We start from the raw sequence: 25,242 nt of genomic DNA, 5'->3' as shown, positions 1-25,242 counted from the left end.
TTATTGATCAACATCTATGTTCTCAATCAACCCAAAAGACTCATAAATACCAAAGCTTAATATTTTTGGAAGTTGGAGTGTTTTTTTTTTAGATTTGGCTATCTTAGGAGGATATCTGTTTCTGCAGGTAACTATTACTGTGCAGACTTATTAGGCAACTTCATAAAAACCAAATATATTCCCATCCCACTTGTTTATTTTCACCAGGTAAACCAATATAACTGCACAACATTTAGAAATAAACATTTCTGACATGCAAAAACAAAACTCAAAAAATTAGTGACCAATATAGCCCCCTTTCTTTCTGATGACACTCAGCAGCTTACCATGCATAGATTCTGTCATTGCTTGATCTGTTTAGGATCAACATTGCGTGCAGCAGCCACCACAGCCTCCAGACACTGCTCCGAGAGGGACCACAGGTTCTCTATGGGGTTCAGATCAGGTGAACAAGGGGGTCATGCCATTATATTTTCATCTTTTAGACATTTACAGGCCAGCCATGCTGTGGAGTAGTTGGATGCATGTGATGGAGCATTGTCCTGCATGAAAATCATGTTTTTCTTGAACGATACCGACTTCTTCCTGTACCACTGCTTGAAGAAGTTGTCTTCCAGAAACTGGCAGTAGGTCTGGGAGTTGAGCGTCACTCCATCCTCAACGTGAAAAGGTCCCACAAGTTCATCTTTGATGATACCAGCCCATACCGGTACCCACCTCCAGCTTGCTGGCGTCTGAGTCGGACTGGAGCTCTGCCCTTTACTGATCCAGCCTCTGGCCCATCCATCTGGCCCATCAAGAGTCACTCTCATTTCATCAGTCCATAAAACCTTTGAAAAATCAGCCTTAACATATTTCTTGGCCCAGTCTTGACGTTTTATCTTATGTTTCTTGTTCAGAGGTGGTGGTTTTTCAGCCTTCCTTACCTTGGCCATGTCCCTGAGTATGGCACACCTTGTGCTTTTTGATACTCCAGTAACGTTGCAGCTCTGAAATATGGCCAAACTGGTGGCAAATGGCATCTTGGCAGCTTCACGCTTGATTTTTCTCAATTCATGAGCAGTTATTTTGCGCCTTCTTTGGCCAACACGCTTCTTGAGACCCTGTTGGCTATTTGCCATGAAACGCTTGATTGTTCGGGGATCACACTTTAAAGGTTTGGCAATTTCAAGACTGCTGCATCCCTCTGCAAGACATCTCACAATTTTGGACTTTTCAGAGCCTGTCAAATCTTTCTTCTGACCCATTTTGCCAAAGGAAAGGAAGTTGCCTAATAATTAAGCACATCTTATATAGGGTGTTGATCTCATTACACCGCACCCCTCCTCATTACAGAGATGCACATCACCTGATTTACTTAATTGGTAGTTGGCTTTCAAGACTTTACAGCTTGGAGTAGGACAACATGTATAAAACGTATCATGTGATCAAATATGCCTAATAATTCTGCACATAGTGTATATACAGCATTCTAGAATACTGTATATAAGAGCCCAGGCCGCTGTGTAGATCCTAAAAATCACTTTATAATACTCACCTAAGGGGCGGTGAGGTGCAAACTGGTCGGATGGGTGTCTCAGATACCGGCGCCTCCTCTTTCGGCCATCTTTGTTTTCCTTCTTATGAAGCCTGGCTGCATGACGTGTCCTACGTCATTGACACTGAGGCATTGAGGTCCTGATCAGGGCAGATCAAAGTATTGTAGTGCACCTGCGCGAGACCTCAATGCCGGCTAGTGTGGATGACGTAAGACGCGTCATGCACCCAGGCTTCAGAAGAAAGAGAACAAAGATTGCCAAAAGAGGGGGCACCAGTACCGGAGAACGGAGACAACCCTCTGACCAGTCTGCCCTGCACCGCCCTTTAGGTGAGTATTATGAAGTGATTTTTACGTGGCCTGGGCTCTTATATGCAGGATTCCAGAATTCTGGGGGTGGCCGCAGCTTAGTCGCCAAATCTGATGACCGGTTCCCTTTAAATCGTGCTGTCAAAATGTGACAGCGTGATTTAAATGCCTGGAGCGATTAATGCGTACTTACCCTCTGCCATCAGAAGCCCTGACGTGATCACTGTGAGCCAACGGTTGAAATGGTAGCACAGGGTCATGTGATGACTCCTGTGCTATCATGACACTTCCTGTTTAAGCCGGCAGAGCGCTGGCTGTTACTAGACATGAGCATTTTTGCTGGTCTGAGCGATGCTGCTCTGATCAGCAGAAATGAATGAGCGATCAGACTACTGATCCTTGTAGCCCTCTAGGGGGACTAGCAAAGTTAAAAAAAAAAAAAAGTTTTAACAAATTAAAAAAAACAAAGTTCAAATCACCCCCCTTTCGCCCCATTGAAAGGTAAAGGGTTAAAAGAAATAATATACACACATTTGGTATTGCCGAGTTCAGAAATGCCCGATCTATCAAATTATAAAATCAATTAACCTCATCGGTAAACTGCGCTGCATCAAAAAAATTCCAAACACCAAAGCTACATTTCTTTGGTCTTCGCAAATTTTGCACAAAATGGAATAACAGGCGATCAAAATGTAGCATGCGTGCAAAAATTGTACCATTAAAAAGTCAGCTCGACTTCCGGTTCCGGTCCTGGCTGAGGTGGACGCTTGAGGGAGAAACTCCCGCCACCCCCTGGAAGAATCAGTCGGAGAGAAGCCCCCCCGCAGCTGTGCAAGCGGCGAAAACCACACAGACGGGAAGCGGAGACCAGCGGCGATGGATAGGTACCTTCTAAGGAGCGCTGGTGGCGGCGAGGGAGCCGGGAGAAGCGGAGACGCTGCTGACACGAACGAGGTGGAAGCTGCGAACATGGCGCCGGAGTGCCTGTCGGGGGCGGAGTCAGCGGTGCAGGGGAGCGCGGCGATGGATGTAAGCCGGAGCGGCAGAGCAACGGAGGACACAGCCGAGGAGGCAGGGGGAAGCGGAGCTGGAGGGGGATGGCTGCAGGGGTCAGAGGAGGGCGGCTCGCAGTGGGAGGATGAGGGAGATGTGGAGGGAGAGTTGAGAGAGGGAGGGCCTGCTGAGACGGGGGGGGTGATGGAGGAGTGAGAGGGCCAGCGGAGTGTACAGGCCGACAGAGGAGAGAGAGCGGGGGTAAACGGGGACAACCACATTACAGGAGGAGCACATCCTCTGGCATCCCTGGTAAAGGCAGCAAGAAGCAGCAGGATCCACTGCCACCCCAATCCCATCAGTCACCAGAGGGAGGCAGAGGCTCAGCACAACCAAGAAGGCCTAGGAAACCAGCTCCACCTGCTGGCCAAAGCAAGCAAATACAAGAGTTCCATGTGGACTATAAAAAACTGGCAATAGAAGTGACATCTCATCTGTCTAAGGAAATAAAAACAGCCATAGAGACAGCAATACAAACCTCACTAGCCGCCATGCAGAAGCAATTGACTGACCATTCTGACAGGCTGACAGAAACAGAGCAGAGAATCTCTAACTCTGAGGAGGCAATCTTGACCATGCAAGAGCAAATAGCAACTCTAATACAATCCAACGAGCACCTGAAAGCCAAGGCAGAGGACCTAGAAAACAGGTCGAGACGAAACAACCTCCGCATTGTGGGGCTGCCAGAAACGGTGTCTCTGGGGCAGCTAGACAACATCTGCGAAGCGGAACTGCCACAGGCGTTGGGTATAAAAGCAAAATTTAGAGTGGAAAGAGCCCACAGAGTGGGACCATTGAGGCAACAGGAGGTGAACAAAGGAAATGGACAGAATACAAATACAAACGGTAAATCCCCTCCAAGAGCCAGACAGGTGATAGTCAAGTACCTAGACTACAAACACAAAGAAGAAATATTGAAGGCCTTTAGAGAACGCAAACGGCCTCTACAATACCAAGGAAACAGATTGTTGATTTTTGGGGACTATTCCGTTGATGTATCCAAGCGGAGGAAGGATTTCAGTAAACTGTGCACATTCCTGTACAACAAAAGAGTAAAATGCCAACTACTCTACCCAGCCATATTGAAGGTCAGGAACTCCAATGGCTCATTCTCGTATTACAAAGACCACAAGGAGGCGGAAGACATCCTTATGTCAGAGCATGACGGAGGAGGACCGGAGGAACGGGAGGGGAGATTTAAAGAGGGAGGAACTTACAGAGGAGGATCCCCTTCAGGTACAGGAAGAGAGGGCGGACTACACGAGAGACAATCGCAATCACAACCTGAGACCAGCGGACAGGGGAATCGGAGCCCAACTCAGCAACCCAGTCCCAGACCGGGCAACAGGGAGAAGCGCCCTTGAGAGCCACCAAGACATGTGATGTCTCTTGAACTTATTTCTATTGGCTCTTAATCGTTCCCCTCGACCGGAGGGGGGGATGGGGACGGGGGGGGGGGTCGATGTGGGGGGGTCGGGGGGAGAGAGGACCAATCGCATTTCTTATCTTCGGTGACAGCGGAGAGGGGTGGATGAGAGGCTCCTCTCCTCCCTCCCCTCTTTCTTATTCTTTCTCTTCTCCTTCTCCCTCCTTTTCCCCTCCTGCTTCTCCTGCTCTCTCTGCCTCTTCTACTCCCCCTGTTTCTCTCTCCCTTCTCCCTCTCCTGTGTCCCCTCCTTCTCCTCTTTCTCCTTCTTCTCCTCTCTTCTCTTCTGTTCTCTCTTTTCTTTCCTCTTTCCCCTCTCTCTTTTCTTTCCTCCTTTTCCCCTCTCTATTTTCCCTCTTCCCTCTCTTCTCCCCTTTTTTTTTTTTTTTTTTTTTTTTTTTTTTTCTCTCTTTCTCTCTCTCTCTCTCTCTCTGACCTTCCTCCTCAACTCTCTCTCTTTTCTCTTTCCCGCTCTGCTTCTTTTTTTTTGGACTGCTTTTCAGACCCTAGTACAGTGGATCCGAACGGGTTGAAAGGATGGTCCCACAAAACCAGGACTTTTTCAACAGACGAACTCTCGCTAAGGTCATATTTTATACGACATAATGTGTTAATCCTTGCTTAATTCTTAAGGCCGTTGTATTTTGTCGGGGGGATAAAACTTAGAATTTGCGCATCAGGGGGGTGACTAGGGAGACTCATATTTAGGCCAGGAAGAAGGGAAGTCACTAACATGGCAAAAAGAGCCGAAAGTCCTTTTAAAGGGATAACCTGTTCTAATGTTGTAGGATTCATAATTTTTATATGTTGTATAAGGGTTCATTTACAAGTTAGGGAAAAGAAATGTCATTCTGGTAGAGTCACTTGTGAAGGCAGGATTGATAGTCACATTTTTCTTTCAGTCGAGGTCTTGAAGGGTAATATCGATAAGAGCAACTTATTTGGACAGTCATGGTGCAGCTGACAACGTGGAATGTTAAGGGTCTGAGATCACCCAACAAGCGGGCAATGGTACTAAGACACTTGAAAAGACTAAAAACTGATATTGCTTTATTACAAGAAACACACCTGGGGAAGGAAGATTTTTTCCGCATGAAGAAATACTGGGTGGGTTCAGTTTATGGGGCAGCGGCAGTGGGAAGGAAGGCGGGCACAATGATTTTGATAAACAAACAGCTTAGTCATGAGGTAGTGGCTCAGGAGGAGGATGCTCAAGGAAGATGGCAACATCTAACAATTACTAGTCCAGCGGGAACACTCAGTATATATAATATTTATGGCCCAAACTCGAAGCAGAAACAGTTTCATGACGCAATAAAAACCATAATTCTTTCAGACAAGGAACCTAACATCATAGTGGCGGGAGATTTCAATGCAGTGCCAGATTCAGAGGAAGATAGAAGTAAGGGAGAGGGTGAGTTGAGTCATGGGGACAAGGGCTCAGCCTATGGAGAGGTTTCATTGGAGGATATAGGCTTGAAAGATATATGGAGGTTAACCCACCCACATGACAGAGAATACACGCATTTCTCTCACCCGCATAACAGCTGGTCTCGTCTAGATCAGATTTGGCTGTCTTTGGAGCTGACGAATGGCGTGCGAAACTGCATGATTGAGAACATGGTGATCTCGGACCACAGTCCGGTGAGAGTGGACCTTAGGGAGAAATTCAAGAGAGGATCAGACATTATCTGGAGATTCCCGTCGTTCCTCCTCAGACAGGATAACTTCCATAAAATAATAAAAGAATGGTGGGAAGAGTACTCAGAAAATAACAAGGAGCATAGGGCGACTCCAATATTATTCTGGGAGGCGGCGAAAGCGGTCTTGAGAGGACGTTTGGTGGGGTATGCGGCCATGATCAAACGAAAGACGAACGCGAAATACAACTCTCACAGCGAGGCAGTGCGACTGGCATACACTAATTATCTGACAGTGAGATCGGTCACGGCAAAAGATAGGTGGGTGGCAGCCAAGAGAGACTTTGATGAGTGGGCAAAAAAAAAGGAACAGTTATTTTGGTCATATAAAGAGGCCGATTTACATAGATTTGGGAATAAGGCGGGGAGGATGCTGGCAAATTTAGCAAGGGGTAACAGAAAGATGACAGTAATTTCAAAATTGAAAACAAAGGGTGGGGAGGTGACCTCGGACCCCAAGGAAATTAATAAGGCTCTGGGGGACTATTACAGAAAGTTATACGGGCCAGGACATAACGACATGACTGATGAGGCGGAGTGGCTAAGGCAAGCCCAACTACCCAACTTAACGGAGGCAGAACTGGAAATCTTAAACGCAGATATTACAGAGGAAGAGGTTGCAAAAACAATCGGGGAACTTAGCACTAACAAGGCTCCAGGACCTGATGGTTTCAATAGCGAATTCTATAAAGCCCTCAGGGAACAGATTTCCCCGGACTTAACTTCAGTTTTTAATGCGATCTTGGGGGGAATGGAAATTCCTAAAAACGCCAATATAGCATACATTAAACTAATACCTAAGGGCTCCAAGGACCTGGACGACCCTTCGAGCTATAGGCCCATTTCGCTCATCAACCAGGACTTAAAAATAATGTCTAAAATCATGGCTGATAGATTGGCTACGGTCCTGCCTAGATTAATTTCAGAACATCAGGTAGGGTTTATAAAAGGGAGAAGTGCGGTGACCAACATTAGGAGGACTATACTAGTGGTTGATGCGGTTAGACTGGGGCGCACGAAGGGGAGGGCAAGCCCAGCGTTAGTCACACTAGACGCTGAAAAAGCGTTCGACAATGTCAACTGGATCTGGCTAGATAAGGTGATGGAGGCCGTGGGGATATTAGGTAAGATGAGACTCTATATTAACAGCTTATATGCTAACTCGGGAGCAAGGATCCACACCCCGGGCTTTCTGTCAGATGTGTTCCCCCTGATGAAAGGGACGAGACAGGGATGCCCGCTATCCCCCCTATTATTTAACCTGGCAATTGAACCCCTATCAAGAGTGCTGCAGGGCCATAGCAGTTTCAAAGGGATCAACATAAGGGGAACAGAAATGAAGTTAGCGCTTTTTGCTGATGACGTGATTCTATATATGGGGGACCCTGAGGCGGACTTGCCCCGGACACTTAGCATGATAGAAAAATTTGGCGCCTTTTCAGGTTTTAAATTAAACAAAAAGAAATGTGAACTGTTATTCCTACACGGGGACCAAGGGCCAACCAGGGGCATCTTAAATGAGGGGCATGTAAGTGGAATCCCAGTAGCACAAACATCAGTCAAGTACCTGGGAGTGCACATAGGGAGGACGGCGCAGGCAATTTATAAAATGAATTTTGGTCCACTGATCAGAAAAATCATAACTCAGCTGAAGGGCTGGAAGGGATTACCCCTGCCATTATTGGCAAGGTGCCATCTCATAAAAATGATGAGCTTCCCCAGGCTGCTGTACCCCTTTCAGACCATCCCGTTATTGTTAACATTAAAGGATGTCAGCAGACTCAATTCAGCGTATGCGGATTTTATCTGGAGGGGAAGGAAACCCAGGATAAAGCTGCGTACACTGATGAAGTCAGTGGAGGAGGGAGGGATAAATTTCCCGGATGTCAGAGGGTACAACATAGTGTGTATCATGAGACACGTGATTGATTGGCTGAGAGGCACGAGCAGACATTCAGATTATGGTACGGAACTTAAATATGTAGAACCATGGGATCTAACGTCTATTCTCCATTCCCCGCTGTCCAAGGTCGAAGGTCACATAAAAAACTCAGTTATACTCAGAGACACTATGTTGACCTGGAGATTGGTAAGACGGAAGCTTGGTCTTTCATGGAAGGTATCAAAATACCTGAATCCTTGGGCATCACCAGGCTTCCCCCAGGGGAGGGAGAATAAACTGTTCCTCAAATGGAAAGAGAGGGGTATTAAGAGAACGATAGATATTATGAATGTGGAAGAGAGAAGATGGATGACAGGTCGGGAAGTGCTCGATAAGTACAATCTGAACGGCTGCCACATTATCCAATACGTACAATTGAAGCATGGAATAATGAGAGAGCTTGGTGAGATTGGAAGGGAACTGAATAAAAGTATGATTGATGAGCTCATGGAGGACAATGTAACAAATTTAAATGTCTCTCGAATCTACCGAATATTTAGAGGTGTGCTGATATCCCGGGAAGATAGTCGGACACTCTTAGCATGGAAAAAACAAATGAAAGGTCAAGAAGTGGTGGAGGACATATTGAAAGGATGGGTCCAGATGCGAAAACAAGTCACCAATGAGAGCTGGAGAGACACTCAATTTAGGATACTGCACAGGGCTGTTTGGGGTTTCAACATTCCGAGCAGAGAGACACGGTGCCCTAAATGCCACACAGAAAAAACAGACATGCTACATGGTTTGTGGGAGTGTAGGACGATAAAGAGGTTCTGGAACCAAGTCAGAACATTAGTCCAGACAACATGGAGAATTTCCTGTAAATCAGAGCTAATGGTGTGGATTTTCCACTTCTTTGAGGGTGGAGTCAGAGGGGGACTAAACAACCAGGACAAAAAGGCATTTGCAATCATACACGACGTAGCCATGATAGCCAAAAGATGCATTTTAAGGCACTGGATACAGGAGGAGGCCCCATCCACAGGGGAAGTCATTGGCGAGTTACACAATCTTCTGAGGATGGAGAGATTAGAAGCAGAAAGGGACAGAGACAATAAGACAACCAAGTTTTTCAGGAGATGGAAAACTTTCATCGAAATTTACTGCAAACAGGAAGAAATAAATCATCTAGTGACACCTTTCAGGCAAACGGAGTGGTACCTTCTGAATGACATACAGGATAGCTTGGGAAAACTGAGGATTGTTTAACGGGGAATAAGGTGAAGGTCAGGGGTAAGAGGATATGACACTTTCAAGACTCGACATCGACACCAGAAATTGCAAAGAATGACATTGGGGCTCGAGGGTTTGTTATGACATGTTATGTTTGGTTTCTCCTATCTTGATTTATTTTATATCAATGTAACCTGAAGATGGACTTGAGATAGAAAGGGGGATTTTACCCTCCTCTTTGACATATTCGGACAGTTCAAAGTTTGTCTTTTGCAAATCATACACTTTTTTGATGCGATATTGTATAAAAAATTTTGTAAAATCAATAAAAATGTTTGGAAAAAAAAAAAAAAAAGTCAGCTCGAGACGCAAAACATAAGCCGTCATTGAGCCATAGATCCCAAAAAATGAAAACTCCACGGGTTGCCAAAAATGCCGGAAAAAGTATTCCACTTTTTTTGGACAAACATTTGAATTTGTTTTAACCCCTTAGATAAAGTAAACCTATACATGTTTGGTGTCTACCAACTCGTACCGACCTGAGGCATCACACCGACACATCAGTTTTACCATATAGTGAACATGGGGAATAAAATATCCCCCAAACCATCATGTAATTGCACTTTTGTTTGCAATTTTTTTGCACTCTGAATTTTTTTGCCATTTTTCAGTACACACTATGGTAAAACTTATGGTTTCAATTAAAAGTTCAACTCGTCTTGCAAAAAACAAGCCGTCATATGGCAAGATTGACGGAAAAATAAAACTGTTACGGCTCTCGGAAGAAGGGGAGCAAAAAAACAGAAATCGCCCGAGGGTAAAGGGGTTAATTGCTGAGGTTTGCTGCCTATACAGGAGTATTCTTTGAATTTTACTGAAAAATAAAGTAAAATAATGAAAATAAAAAAGTAAAGTAAAAGTCCATTATATGAACCAAGAAAAAAAGCATAGTAAATTTAATTTTTTAAAAAACATGCTAGGGAATAGAGTAAATTATTATTTTTTAAAACGGAAATGCAAGGAGTGCTGACAGATCTTCCTATGTACATTCTGTTTGGGGTTTAATTTAGCAAATCTGGATGCACTTTCTGCTTGTGGAAAAGCTTATACCCCAATGTAGTATGGAAACAAAAGCCCAGAACACAAGTGGATGTGAATAGCACCGCAGTTTTCTTAACAGCAGTACTCCAACGGTTTTTGTTTTTTTTTATTGCACTACTGGAGGGGTGATTTAAATTTAAGTCCACTGACCCTCTGGCGGCTTTAGCTTTTTCCAGCATCGCTCCGGTCGGTTTGGGTTTTGTGACTTGCATGCAGCTACTGTCTTTCATGAGCCGGAGGTCACAACTCAATACAAGTCTATGAGAGCCTCGTTCTGGCTCTCATAGACTTGCATTGGGAGCTTGTAATGTAACTTCTGATTTCCACAAGTCAGATGTTATGGGCATAAGATGGCGCCGTAGGACCAGAGCAGTGTTGGTAAGAGGTGCAGACACTGAAATGTGAGTATATGACCATGGCAGGGGACTTATGGGTACTTTACACACTGCGATATCTGTACCGATATCGCTAGCGAGCGTACCCGCCCCCGTCATTTGTGCGTCACGGGCAAATCGCTGCCCGTGGTGCACATTATCGCTAGTACCCGTCACACTACTTACCTGCCTAGCGACGTCGCTGTGGCCAGCGAACAGCCTCCTTTCTAAGGGGGCGGTTAGTTCGGCGTCATAGCGACGTCACTAAGGCTGCTTTCACACTACGTTTTTTTAACATTCGTCCTGAACGTTTTTTTAACGCAAAAACAGATCCAGTGCAAATGCATTTTCATTTCAATGCATTTGCAATGGACTCGCATCAACATGCGTTCACCTGGGTTTGCGTGCGTTATAGTGAGGATCCAGCGACTTGCAGTTTTTTAACATTTTTCAAAAACGCTACTTGTAGCGTTTTTGAGCTGCATCCAACTTCTGCAAATTGCTGGATCCTGACTAAACAGCATGCAAAGGCATGTGAACGCTGGCATGCTGATAGACAGGATCCTGCTTGCCCTACTGAGCATGCCCAGAAACCAGCCTCGGGTGATCAGTCCCTCTCTCCCCCTCCCTCTCTCCCTCTCTGCCTCTCTCCCCCTCCCTCCCTCCCCCTCCCTTTCTGCCTCTCCCCTCCTCCCTCTCTCCCCCTCCCTCTCTGCCTCTCTCCTCCTCCCTCTCTCCCTCTCTGCCTCTCTCCTCCTCCCTCCCTCCCCCTCCCTCTCTGCCTCTCCCCTCCTCCCTCTCTCCCCCTCCCTCTCTGCCTCTCTCCTCCTCCCTCTCTCCTCCTCCCTCCCTCCCCCTCCCTCTCTGCCTCTCCCCTCCTCCCTCTCTCCCCCTCCCTCTCTGCCTCTCTCCTCCTCCCTCTCTCCTCCTCCCTCCCCCTCCCTCTCTGCCTCTCCCCTCCTCCCTCTCTTCCCCTCCCTCTCTGCCTTTCTCTCCCTCTCCCTCTCCTCTTTCTCTCCCCCACCTGAGAGCTGCAGACACTTGTAACCAAGATAAATATCGGGTAACCAAGCAAAGCACTTCTCTTAGTTACCCGATGTTTACGTTGGTTACGTGTGCAGAGAGCAAGCAGCCCTGCTCTTAACAGCTGCGGATGCTCGTAACCAAGTTAAATATCGGGTATCCAAGCAAGTTACCCAATGTTTACCTTGGTTACGAGCCTCTGCAGCTGTCAGAAGCCGGCTCCCAGTCTATCATGTTCAGTTCCACTGACTCCTGATCACATGACTCCAATGCCCGCCCATAAACCTAAAGTGATAGGATCCTGCAAAATAACACATGCGTTTGCATGCGTTTTTTTGCTGTAAAAGCAGGATCCGCTTTTACAGCAAAAAAACGTTCATGACGCATGTTAAATAAACGTAGTGTGAAAGCCGCCTAAGTGGCCGCCCAATAGCAGAGGAGGGGCGGAGATGAGCGGGCGTAACATCCCGCCCACCTCCTTCCTTCCTCATTGCCGGTGGACGCAGGTACGGTGAGTTTCCTCGTTCCTGCGGTGTCACACACGCCGCAGGAACGACGAACAACCTCGCTACTCACCTGTCAACGATTTTTGGTGTTGGAGCGACCTCTCCAATACCAACGATTTTTACCCCTTTTTTGCGATCGTTTTAGGTCTCTCAGAGGTGTCACACGCTGCGATGTCGCTAACGACGCCGGATGTGCGTCACAAACACCGTGACCCCGACGATATATCGTTAGCGATGTCGCAGCGTGTAAATGGCCCTTAAAGCACAACTCCAGCACTGAAAAAAATCCAAAACGCTGGAAGGTGCTTTAGCAGCACTAGGAATACAGAATCAGAATCTGATTTCCCCCGGACAACTCTCCTTTTAATTAAATTGTTAAAGAATCAGTGTAGATTAGTATTTATAGATTAATAATGATACAAAAATTCCTAATAATATAATATATAATGTCTGTCTCTTACCTGTTTTTTGGCTTTTGAAATGACTCCTGCTTTGCGCCAGTCACAAGATTCATGGACCGGTTTAGCCTCTACCTTTAGTTGCTTCACATTATTTGAAGGAAAGGCATCACCGTAAGGCAAAGTATTTCTTGTGAATTCTTCATCTAAACACACAAGGATAATTTAAGTAAAAATAGGGATGTCCCAAGTCTTGAGGAACGACAATGATGCTACAGGGTCATGTAAGATAACTAGCAGTTGTTTCCCCTCTTGTTTTTTAATGGGAATCTATCACCAGGTTTTTACCACCTAATCTAAGAGCAGCATAACGTAGGGGCAGAGACACTGATTACAGCGATATGTCACTTACTGGGCTGCTTAGAGCAGTTTTAATAAAATCATAGTTTTATCATCAGTAGATTATCACTAAAGGACTAGTAAACCTGATGCCATATTCATGAGCTGTGTATGACCCTGTCCCCACCAGTGATAGGGAGCTTTCTGCCTATGCCCAGTGTATAGAGAAATCACAGTTTAATCAGCAGGAGCTAACAACTACAGGACTAGGTGTCTTGTCTCATGTAGTCCTCCTATGTGTAACCCCACCTTCAGCACTGATTGAGTGCTTTCTGCCTATGCCCAGTGTATACAGAAATCACAGTTTAATCAGCAGGAGCTAACAACTACAGGACTAGGTGTCTTGTCTCATGTAGTCCTCCTATGTGTAACCCCACCTTCAGCACTGATTGAGTGCTTTCTGCCTATGCACAGTGTACACATAAAGATGCTAATCAGTGGACAGGGTTATACAGAGAACTGGTCGGTCAGCAGCAGAAAAAGCAGTGGCATTGGGGTTTCTGCCGCTCATGCTAAACTTAGATGAACCTGGTGACAAATTTACTGAAAGGAGAAAGACAAACGTGACTGCAGGTTACTCGGCTGTACGGAAGTGGCCAAATTACCGTATTTTTTGTTTTATAAGACGCACCGGATTATAAGACACATCCCAAATTTAGAGAAAAAAAAGGTTAAAAAAAAAAAAACTATGGGGTCCGATTTATGATACGGTGTTGTTGTAAGAGGGTGGTCGCAACCCCAGAGAGAGAGAAGATGCCCCCCTGAAGACATCACATAGTTGTGAAGCATTTATTGAATGTGTTGTATGGGGTTATTAATGTATTGTTACAATAATGTGTTTATGGGGCTACCACTTGATGTCACCCAAGAGTAGGACACTGACACTAGGAACAGGCATAGGTACTGTATGCAGTTGAAGGCTAAATCTGCCTGGTAACAGACAGTTGGGAATTTCAAATTAGCCTATAAGGGAGTAGCTGGTGCATAGGTAAAAAGACTGTTTCTGTGGAAACGTTAGTTAGTGCCCAGCCTGGGTCGGAGTCAGGCCTCAGGCCTGTGGAGCAGCAAAGTGGCTGGCTATGTGGAACTTATAACAAGGAAAGTGGAGATAAAGTTAGAGTAATGTGCAGATAGAGACGGTTGAAGTTAGTTAAGTTTGGGACACAAGACAGAGCAGGAGCAAGGGAACGAGAAAGAAACCAGAATGAAGGAAAGTGGGACACCTCTGATGGAGTAAAGAAGGAGACACAGGAGAGAGGGAGCTGCCAAGAGAGACAGAATTTGGACCACACTACTGAGTCCTGAGGCTGGCACAGGATCCTGCAGCTGGAGGCCTGAGAAAGTCTGAGGAACGATTGTGGCTTGCTGGGGAGCAGTGCGGCAAATAGGGCTAAGCCTTACGGGCACCTTTTTGGGACTGTAGTGTAGAGTAGTGTCCGAGGGCACTGTATCCAGAAGTTCATTTTGGTGGCGGCCTGAACTACCTGTATGAGGTCATGGTGACCGGTCTCAAAGCCTTTAACAATACACACATACCAGAGGTGAGAAAGACAGAAGGATGGAGTTAATGTACAGCTTTAATAAAGAAAATCTGTCTAAGTTGCCTGGTTATCTTGGACGATTCCTTGTTGCTAAGGACGATGCCGGTGATCAAGAGAGGACCACTGTGCTGGAGAAACCAGGTATTTCCCTGTAGAATGATTCCCAGCCCTCCATATTCCCCTTATTGCTTGATCCATGTGCTCCTGTGTTTTCTGTGACGGCCGCGGCCGGGGTGCGCTTGGTGCCCTCCGGGCACGGGACCGCGACTACTGCTGAGGCGCCCCCTGCCCACCGTTACATTGTCTTAAAAGGCTGCTTTACACACAACAATATCACTAGCGATCTCGATAGCGATGTGACACGCCCAGATCGTTGTTATGATTTGCCGCTATCGCTCATAGGTCGTTTTGTAGCGGTCATACGTAACGATCTCAAAGACGACGCTACATCGTTCAGCGATATATTGCTTGACCAAGGCGGTCGTGTGGATGTTGTTCGTCATTGGCAGGGTGTCAAACGTAGCAATATGTCTGCTGTGTTCTAAACGACTAACAATATTTTGAAACTGAACGACGTGTCAACGATCAACGATTTTCACCCTATTTGCGACCATTCGGAGTCGCTCGTAGGTGTCACACGCAACGACGACGCTAACGATGACGGAAGTGTATCACAAAAACAGTGACCCCGACGACATATCGTCAGATAAATCGTACCGTGTAAAGCTGCCTTTACCGTGGAGGGGGGGTGGCAACAGTGGTGGAGCGGGCATCACAGGAGGCAGGGGTGGCGCTGGAGTACGTCGATGCTGTGGGTGGTGCATCGCCGTACTCACATGCTCAATGCAGCTGTCGGCGCTGTGCTGGGGCTGCGGGCTCTGCTCTGTGTTGGGACTGTGGACACTGCGCTGTGCTGGAGCTGTGGGCTCTGTTGTGTGCTGGGGCTGCGAGTTCTGCTCTGTGCTGTGGCTGCAGGCTCTGCTCTGTGCTGGGCTTGCGGGCTCTGCTCTGTGCTGTGGCTGCGGGCTCTGCTCTGTGCTGGGGCTGCGGGCTCTGCTCTGTGCTGGGGCTGCGGGTTCTGCTCTGTGCTGGGGCTGCGGGTTCTGCTCTGTGCTGGGGCTGCGGGTTCTGCTCTGCTCTGTGCTGGGGCTGCGGGCTCTGCGCTGTGCTGGGGCTGCGGGCGCTGCACTGTGCTGGGGCTGCGGGCTCTGCTCTGTGCTGGGGCTGCGGGCTCTGCTCTGTGCTGGTACTCGCTGCAGGCAGTGAGGCACGGGCCATTCTTAAGATGTTAGAGGTGCGGGCTTCACAGAAATTGTTCCCGAAGTTGGCGCGTGCGCAGATTTGAGTTATCAGCTCAATGACAAGCCGAGATCTCATCTGCACACGCGCCACCTCTGGGTGCCATTTTCCTGAAGTCCGCTGCTGGGAGATCAATGGACCGGAGTTGGCACATGCGCAAATGAGATCTTGAGTCAAGAGCTCCGTCTGCGCAGGCGCCGACTCAGGGCTCCATTATTTGAAGCCCACACCGCCGACATTCAGGATGGCCCGTGCTTTGCCGCCCGCAGCACCGGCACAGAGCAGCGCCCGCAGCACAATGCTCAGCATAGCCTAATCTATGACCCCTCTCCACCACACCCGGTAAGCTACATTCAGATTTTAAGATGCACCTCTCATTTTCCTCTCAAATTTTTGGGAGGAAAAGTGCGTCTTATAATCAAAAAAATACGAATTCTAAGTATTATTAGTATTCTGTGCAGATTATATGCAGAGAGCGGTCAGAGCAAGAAGTCTACACGGTGCAGTGTAACCAAATAGCAAGATTCATACAAGTTTCATTCACCTTCTTTTCCCAATACAAAAATGATCAAATTAAAAATATAAAACATTCAAACATTTTTGGTATTTCTGTAATCCTACTGACAGGAAAAAAAATAAATTGCCTTGTCATTTTTACTGCACAATGAATGCCATAAAGCTAAAAAGCAATTGTGGAATTGTATTTTATTTTTCAATTTTTTTTTTTACCATTTTTCAGTACATAATGTTGTAAAATAACAGGCATTCAAAAATTAAAATTTATCCTTCAAAAAACAAGCCTTACGTCTATGTTGATGAAAAATTGGAAAAAATTGGAAGAAAAAGGTAAAAAAACGAAAATTCTCCTGGTCGGAAAGGAGTTAATGAGGGGTTTCAGGGAAAGACATATTTTTAATATATAAACCATAAATGTCCTTCCCTAAAATCTAATATATAAAGCTGAGTGTATGTCTGTATGTATGTGTGTATGTATGTCTGCTAAAGGAATTCGCGCCGTCGCATGTACAATCACGAGCTTTAGCACAGACACTCCATTTGACTCAGGGAACATCATAGACTATATTTTGAGGGGAAATTATATCACTAGTAGAGATGAGCGAACCGGTCGCGGTTCGGCTCGAGGGCGGTTCGCCGAACGGAGCTCCCGTTCGAGTTCGGTTCGCCGAACGTTCGACGAACCGAACTCGAACCAATAGGATATAATGGGAGGCAATCACAAACACATAAAAATGCATTATAAATGTACACATACAGTAAATAAACATTGCCATAACACTTACCGGTCCCCGCGATCCCTTCTGCACTCTGTCTCCTGCCGCTATTCCATCCGATGATCGCTGAATCCTCCCGGTGACCGGCACTGCCAGCAGAGAAGCAGGACCTATCGTGACGTCAAAATAGCCATCTGACCAGTCACGTGGCTATTATCTCATTGGCTACAGACTGGTCACATGACTATGACGCGTCATGTAGGACCTGCGAGTGCATCTCTCCGGTACACGGTGCACATTTGTGTATCGCCGTGTACCGGCGATATGCTCTAGCACACGGTCGACTCCCCGTTCCGTTAGGGACCGGCTGACACAGCCGGTCATTAACGGAGATCACTGTTGCCATAGCAACGCAGTTAGCGGTGACGTCACCGCTAACCGCGGCTCCGGGAGCACCGTTGCTATGGTAACGCGTCTGTCAGCGTTACCGCTGTTACCGCTAGCAGCACTGATCACTCACCGAGTGAAGGCTGCACGCTGCTTCTCGTGCAGCTTTCACGGAGTGAATGCTCCACGGGAAGCAGCGTCTTCCCCCATGCAGCAGTGATGTAGCAGAGCTGCATTTGTTGAACGAGAAAGACAGAAGAGCAGGATCGTGAAGGGCTGACAGGGGGTAATAAAGATGGAGTCTCTAATGTGTCTGTGTATTTATTTCTATTAAAGTATTTTTTCTCTGTGTGGTGTCTTTTTTTTAACCCTTTATTGGAGATTCTTAATGGCCGGGTCAAACGTGCCTGACATTAAGAATCTCTAGCTTAATACTGGCTAGTAAAACAAAGCCAGTATTAACTCATGATTACCCAACAAGCCACCCGGCTCCAGGGCTGTTGGAAGAGTTGGATACAGCGCCAGATGATGGCGCTTCTATGAGAGCGCCATTTTCTGGGACGGCTGCGGACTGAAATTCGCAGCAGAGGCGCCCAGAAACCTCGGGCTAACCTGTGCTGCGGATTCAAATCCCCAGCTGCCTAGTTGTACCTGGCTGGACACAAAAATGGGGCGAAGCCCACGTCATTTGTTTTTTAATTATTTCATGAAATAAGTGAAATAATTAAAAAAAACGGGCTTCCCTATATTTTTGGTTCCCAGCCGGGTACAAATAGGCAACTGGGGGTTGGAGGCAGCCCGTGGCTGCCTGCTGTACCTGGCTAGCATACAAAAATATGGCAAAGCCCACGTCATTTTTTTGGTGGGCAAAAAACGTCTGTATACAGTCCTGGATGGAGTATGCTGAGCCTTGTAGTTCTGCAGCTGCTGTCTGCTCTTCTCCATACAGACAGACAGCAGCTGCAGAACTACAAGGCTCAGCATACTCCATCCAGGACTGTATGCAGACGTTTTTTGCCCACCAAAAAAATGCCATGGATTACTCCTACATTCACATCTGATTCACATCTGATAACTGCAATCCTCCAGCCTCCTGAAGATCCTTATATCATGGAAAGGGGAAACGCGTAGAGGCGATACAGAGCATGCTGCTAAAAGGGAAGTAACCATTCTTTTCTTCCCTGTGGGGTTATCTATACCCCCTGTTTTCTGCTCTATTAGAATCATCTGCATGATTGCCCTCAGGCATTGCATTACATGTATTTGCATCGGTTTATGCAGTGCAAATCTGTGCAATTATGATTGTGTAAAAGTTTATCCATGTGTGATTGCCATACCATACTATATCACACTGGGACATGGGAGGAAAAACTGACAGATGGAACTGAATTTTCCATTATGTTAATGTGCTCCTCCATTATGTTAATGTAGATTGTGTATTATGTACTATGTACTAATTTGTACTGGATCATGTACTATGGACTAATAATTTTTTCTGCAGAAGCCTACCTATATTGGGGCTTAATATTTGATTTTTTACGTCCTGGTTTTTCTGATAGGAAGTTGTTATCTATCAGACAGTGTGACTACATGAGCACTTTGTACTTAATACATTCTAGTACTATTGTATGGCCATCCGTAGTGTAATTATTATTTTAATTCACTAACTATCCAGGGCAACTAGAGGGTGAGCCGACGTGGAACGGGGGCGCCCAAAACAGTTACGGCGTCATACCCTCCGTTGGTAGGTAGGAGCAAGGTCCCATAGGGTGCTATAGGGACCCCATATATTTAGCTCCTCCCCTTCATCATCTATGCCCTTTGTGTAATTATTATTTTAATTCACTAACTATCCAGGGCAACTAGAGGGTGAGCCGACGTGGAACGGGGGCGCCCAAAACAGTTACGGCGTCATACCCTCCGTTGGTAGGTAGGAGCAAGGTCCCATAGGGTGCTATAGGGACCCCATATATTTAGCTCCTCCCCTTCATCATCTATGCCCTTTGTGTAATTATTATTTTAATTCACTAACTATCCAGGGCAACTAGAGGGTGAGCCGACGTGGAACGGGGGCGCCCAAAACAGTTACGGCGTCATACCCTCCGTTGGTAGGTAGGAGCAAGGTCCCATAGGGTGCTATAGGGACCCCATATATTTAGCTCCTCCCCTTCATCATCTATGCCCTTTGTGTGTTCACTATTAATGGGTGTCTAAATTTTAAAATATATTAATAAAAGTTTAATTTTAATTGAAATTGAGGTTTTTTGTTTTTCGAGTGTGGGTGCAATGAATCTGCACTCACTCTCCCCGGGTCCACAGCAGCAGAGTCCATGTCGTAATGGTTGCTACCAAAGCTGCAATGCCCTGCTCATGAGGTAAGGGCATGCCTAATCAGGAGAACTACTGTAGAGGAAGCTCTGCTCACTGGTATATAGGTGCTCAGAGGTAATAATAGATAAAATTAGTGAGTAACCTCGGCACTCTAAATCTCCCAGACTAAGTCAGTAAGTCACAACGGATAGTAATGCAAAATCACTCTTTATTGGTCCGTATTAAGAAAAAAAAAAATTTCATAAGCATATATGTTTTTGTCCAAAACAAGTTACAAATGACGTTTCGGCCTGAGCCTTCGTCAGATTGGACTTATCTGCATGTAATCCTGAAAAATGACAATAATCAGTATCACAAAAGAGGGAGAGAACAATAACATAAACTCGAATAATGTAGAGGTACAATTGGGATGCAGCAAAAAAATTGCAACACAGCAAGAAATGAAACACATGATACAAATGTCATAATACAGTACAAGGACAATATAGTAATGACAAATATGGGGTCAGAGTAGGCTTAGACATCTCTGGTACGAAAGAGATGTCAATCATAAAGTAACATGTGCAGTAGGTGTAGAGCTACACTATGCATGGCAGAGCTAATGGGTAGACCGACCATAGAAAAAGAACGGAGAAAAAGTGGAGAAAAAATGGAGAAAAAGTGGAGAAAAAGTGGAGAAAAAGTGGAGAAAAAGTGGAGAAAAAATGGAGAAAAAGTGGAGAAGAAGTGTTTGTTCATGCCAGATGGGAGCTAAATAATTTTTTACCGGCGCTGTCATTTACTGTAACGTGATCATCGGTGTACGGTGTATACCTGTGATCACATGAGCGGGGACCGGAAAAACCGTCCTGAATCATGATCTCCAGGGTCTCAGCTAGCCCTGAAACTCCGGAGATTTTCTGACGCTGGGGGGCGTTATTCACTTATTTCTGCCTGCTGTTTATAAACGGCAGATCAGAATAAGGCTACATTAACACGACCGATCCATTTTTGCGGTCTGCAAAAAACAGTCCGTTTTTTTTTCACGGGTGCATCTGTGTGGCATCCGTTTCCGTTCCATAGATGGTCCGTATGTCATCTGTTTGTCATCCGTGTGCCTTCCGTTTTTTTTGTGTACTGCAAAAAAATTGAAGGAGGGTAAATGCATAAATTTACCCAGGATCCATAGCTTCATCCTACATGAGGCGGTCACATGTTCACTCCAGTGCCATTTTCTACTGCTTTTCACAGCGTAGAGCGCTCTGGTGATTTTCCTGTGCTTGTGCACTTCATATCAGTTTTTTCTGTCATTATAATGGCAGAAAGACACATAATGTCCCACTCTCCTGCATTTTGTAATTTTGCACCCTTTGGTGCCTTTCATGTGGCACTAAGGGGTGCTTAGCTTTGTATTTAGCCAAAAAAATGAAAAAAAAAAATTACGTAGGGTTCCCCCTAGTTTTGTAGCCAGCTAGGGTAAAGCAGACGGCTGCATCCTGCAGACCACAGCTGGCAACCTCACCTTGGCTGGTAATCCAAAACTGAGGGCACCCCACGCTGTTATTTTAAATTAAATAAATAATTAAAAAAAACAAAACACGTAGGGGTCCCCCCAAAATTGGATCACCAGCCAAGGTAAAGCAGACAGCTGGAGTCTGATATTCTCAGACTAGGGAGGTCCATGGTTATTGGACTCTCCCCAGCCTAAAAATAGCAGGCCGCAGCCGCCCCAGAAGTGGCGCATCCATTAGATGCGCCAATCCTGGTGCTTCGCCCCTGCTCATCCCGCGCCCTGGTGCGGTGGCAAACGGGGTAATATATGGGGTTAATACCAGATGTGTAATGTCACCTGGCATCAAGCCCTGGGGTTTGTGAGGTCAGGCGTCTATCAGATACCCGACATCACCAACCCAGTCAGTAATAAAAAAAAATAGACGACAAACACATTTTTATTTGAAAAAACACTCCCCAAAACATTCCCTCTTTAACCAATTTATTAGAAAGAAAAACAAATCCAGGTCTGGTGTAATCCAAGGGGTTGCCATGACGATCAACACTGTCCCAGTCAATGAAGAGCAGAATGTTCCCCATTGGCTGGGAGAGCAATGCAGTGACCTGAGCTAACATCAATGGGTCAGCCCAGGTCACTGCAGGGCATGACAAGTGCTGCTGTCAGCAAGGTACATTACCTGCGCTGATCTCCAGCACACTGACAGCACCTGTCACTGAGTTCAATGACCTTCACAGCCAAGTATCGCGAGAGGCCCGTGACGTCACCGCTAGTCAGTCTCGGGTCGGAAGCGAGAGGTGATGTGACAAGCGGCGGCCATGGAGGACAGTGACAGCGCTGAGGTCGGGATGGCGGGACTTCATCACCGCAGGTAAGCCGAGCGGGACCATGTGTGTGTGTGTGTGTGTGTGTGTGTGTGTATGTATGTGTACATGCCGTGGGCAGGAGGGGGCGGAGCGAGCTGAGCGGGGAAGTGTGGGCTTCCTGCACGTAACTAGGATAAACATCGGGTTACTAACCAAAGCGCTTTGCTTGGATACCCGATGTTTATCTTTGTTACCAGCTTGTGGCAGGCTGCCAGCGATGGCTCCTAGAACCGTTCTCGAACGTATCTAGAACTATTGAGATTTTGCAAAAAGCTCGAGTTCTAGTTCGATCTAGAACAGCCCCCAAAATCACTCGAGCCTCGAACTGGAGAACCTCGAACTGCGAACCGCGCTCAACTCTAATCACTAGCGATCTCGTTAGCGATGTGACACGCCCAGATCGTTGTTATGATTTTCCGCAATCGCTCATAGGTCGTTTTGTAGCGGTCACACGTAACGATCTCAAAGACGACGCTACATCGTTCAGCGATATATTGTTTGACCAAGGCGGTCGTGTGGATGTTGTTCGTCATTGGCAGGGTGTCAAACCTAGCAATATGTCTGCTGTGTTCTAAACGACTAACAATATTTTGAAACTGAACGACGTGTCAACGATCAACGATTTTCACCCTATTTGCGACCATTCGGAGTCGCTCGTAGGTGTCACACGCAACGACGTCGCTAACGATGACGGAAGTGTATCACAAAAACAGTGACCCCGACGACATATCGTCAGATAAATCGTAGCGTGTAAAGCTGCCTTTACCGTGGAGGGGGGGTGGCAACAGTGGTGGAGCGGGCATCACAGGAGGCAGGGGTGGCGCTGGAGTACGGCGATGCTGTGGGTGGTGCATCGCCGTACTCACATGCTCACTGCAGCTGTCGGCGCTGTGCTGGGGCTGCGGGCTCTGCTCTGTGTTGGGACTGTGGACACTGCGCTGTGCTGGAGCTGTGGGCTCTGTTGTGTGCTGGGGCTGCGGGTTCTGCTCTGTGCTGTGGCTGCAGGCTCTGCTCTGTGCTGGGGCTGCGGGCGCTGCGCTGGGAATGCGGGCGTTGCGCTGTGCTGTGCGGGAGCTGCGGGCTCTGCTCTGTGCTGGGGCTGCAGGCTCTGCTCTGTGCTGGGGCTGCGGGCTCTGCTCTGTGCTGGGGCTGCGGGCTCTGCTCTGTGCTGGGACTGCGGACACTGCGCTGTGCTGGAGCTGCGGGTTCTGCTGTGTGCTGGGGCTGCGGGTTCTGCTGTGTGCTGGGGCTGCAGGCTCTGCTCTGTGCTGGGGCTGCGGGCGCTGCGCTGTGCTGGGGCTGCGGGCGCTGCACTGTGCTGGGGCTGCGGGCACTGCGCTGTGCTGGGGCTGCGCTGTGCTGTTGCTGCGGGCTCTGCGCTGCGCTGGGGCTGCGGGCTCTGCTCTCTGCTGGGGCTGCGGGGTCTGCGCTGTGCTGGAGCTGCGGGCTCTGCCCTGTGCTGTGGCTGCGGGCTCTGCTCTGTGCTGGGGCTGCGGGCTCTGCTCTGTGCTGGGGCTGCGGGTTCTGCTCTGTGCTGGGGCTGCGGGTTCTGCTCTGTGCTGGGGCTGCAGGCTCTGCTCTGTGCTGGGGCTGTGGGCTCTGCGCTGTGCTGGGGCTGCGGGCGCTGCACTGTGCTGGGGCTGCGGGCTCTGCTCTGTGCTGGGTCTGCGGACGCTGCACTGTGCTGGGGCTGCGGGCTCTGCTCTGTGCTGGGGCTGCGGGCGCTGCACTGTGCTGGGGCTGCGGGCACTGCGCTGTGCTGGGGCTGCGCTGTGCTGGGGCTGCGGGCTCTGCGCTGCGCTGGGGCTGCGGGCTGTGCTCTCTGCTGGGGCTGCGGGGTCTGCGCTGTGCTGGAGCTGCGGGCTCTGCTCTGTGCTGTGGCTGCGGGCTCTGCTCTGTGCTGGGGCTGCGGGCTCTGCTCTGTGCTGGGGCTGCGGGTTCTGCTCTGTGCTGGGGCTGCGGGTTCTGCTCTGTGCTGGGGCTGCAGGCTCTGCTCTGTGCTGGGGCTGTGGGCTCTGCGCTGTGCTGGGGCTGCGGGCGCTGCACTGTGCTGGGGCTGCGGGCTCTGCTCTGTGCTGGGTCTGCGGACGCTGCACTGTGCTGGGGCTGCGGGCTCTGCTCTGTGCTGGGGCTGCGGGCTCTGCTCTGTGCTGGTACTCGCTGCAGGCAGTGAGGCACGGGCCATTCTTAAGATGTTAGAGGTGCGGGCTTCACAGAAATTGTTCCCGAAGTTTGTGCGTGCGCAGATTTGAGTTATCGGCTCAATGACAAGCCGAGATCTCACTTGCACACGCGCCACCTCTGGGTGCCATTTTCCTGAAGTCTGCTGCTGGGAGATCAATGGACCGGAGTTGGCACATGCGCAAATGAGATCTTGAGTCAAGAGCTCCGTCTGCGCAGGCGCCGACTCAGGGCTCCATTATTTGAAGCCCACACCGCCGACATTCAGGATGGCCCGTGCTTTGCCGCCCGCAGCACCGGCACAGAGCAGCGCCCGCAGCACAGTGCTCAGCATAGCCTAATCTATGACCCCTCTCCACCACACCCGGTAAGCTACATTCAGATTTTAAGATGCACCTATCATTTTCCTCCCAAATGTTTGGGAGGAAAAGTGCGTCTTATAATCAAAAAAATACGAATTCTAAGGATTATTAGTATTCTGTGCAGATTATATGCAGAGAGCGGTCAGAGGAGGACGTCTACACGGTGCAGTGTAACCAAATAGCAAGATTCATACAAGTTTCATTCACCTTCTTTTCCCAATACAAAAATGATCAAATTAAAAATATAAAACATTCAAACATTTTTGGTATTTCTGTAATCCTACTGACAGGAAAAAAAATAAATTGCCTTGTCATTTTTACTGCACAATGAATGCCATAAAGCTAAAAAGCAATTGTGGAATTGTATTTTATTTTTCAAAATTTTTTTTTACCATTTTTCAGTACATAATGTTGTATAATAACAGGCATTCAAAAATTAAAATTTATCCTTCAAAAAACAAGCCTTACGTCTGTGTTGATGAAAAATTGGAAATTATTGGAAGAAAAAGGTAAAAAACGAAAATTCTCCTGGTCGGAAAGGAGTTAATGAGGGGTTTCAGGGAAAGACATATTTTTAATATATAAACCATAAATGTCCTTCCCTAAAATCTAAT

General features: G+C 47.5%; 1 protein-coding gene across 1 annotated transcript in view; it reads right to left on the bottom strand.

The window, feature by feature from the left end:
- The window catches only part of LOC142255111 (cathepsin W-like), a 66,273-nt gene that overhangs the window by 35,479 nt on the left and 5,552 nt on the right, over window positions 1-25,242 (bottom strand). Inside the window, exon 4 of the mRNA XM_075326564.1 lies at window positions 12,605-12,747. Coding sequence (XP_075182679.1) covers window positions 12,605-12,747 — 143 coding nt within the window. The remainder of the gene's footprint in view (window positions 1-12,604; window positions 12,748-25,242) is intronic.

The sequence above is a fragment of the Anomaloglossus baeobatrachus genome, chromosome 10 (genome assembly GCF_048569485.1).
Source record: "Anomaloglossus baeobatrachus isolate aAnoBae1 chromosome 10, aAnoBae1.hap1, whole genome shotgun sequence".
Lineage (NCBI taxonomy): Eukaryota > Metazoa > Chordata > Amphibia > Anura > Aromobatidae > Anomaloglossus > Anomaloglossus baeobatrachus.
Note: the sequence above shows the minus strand (reverse complement) of the source record. Positions and strands in the feature narration are given on the sequence as shown.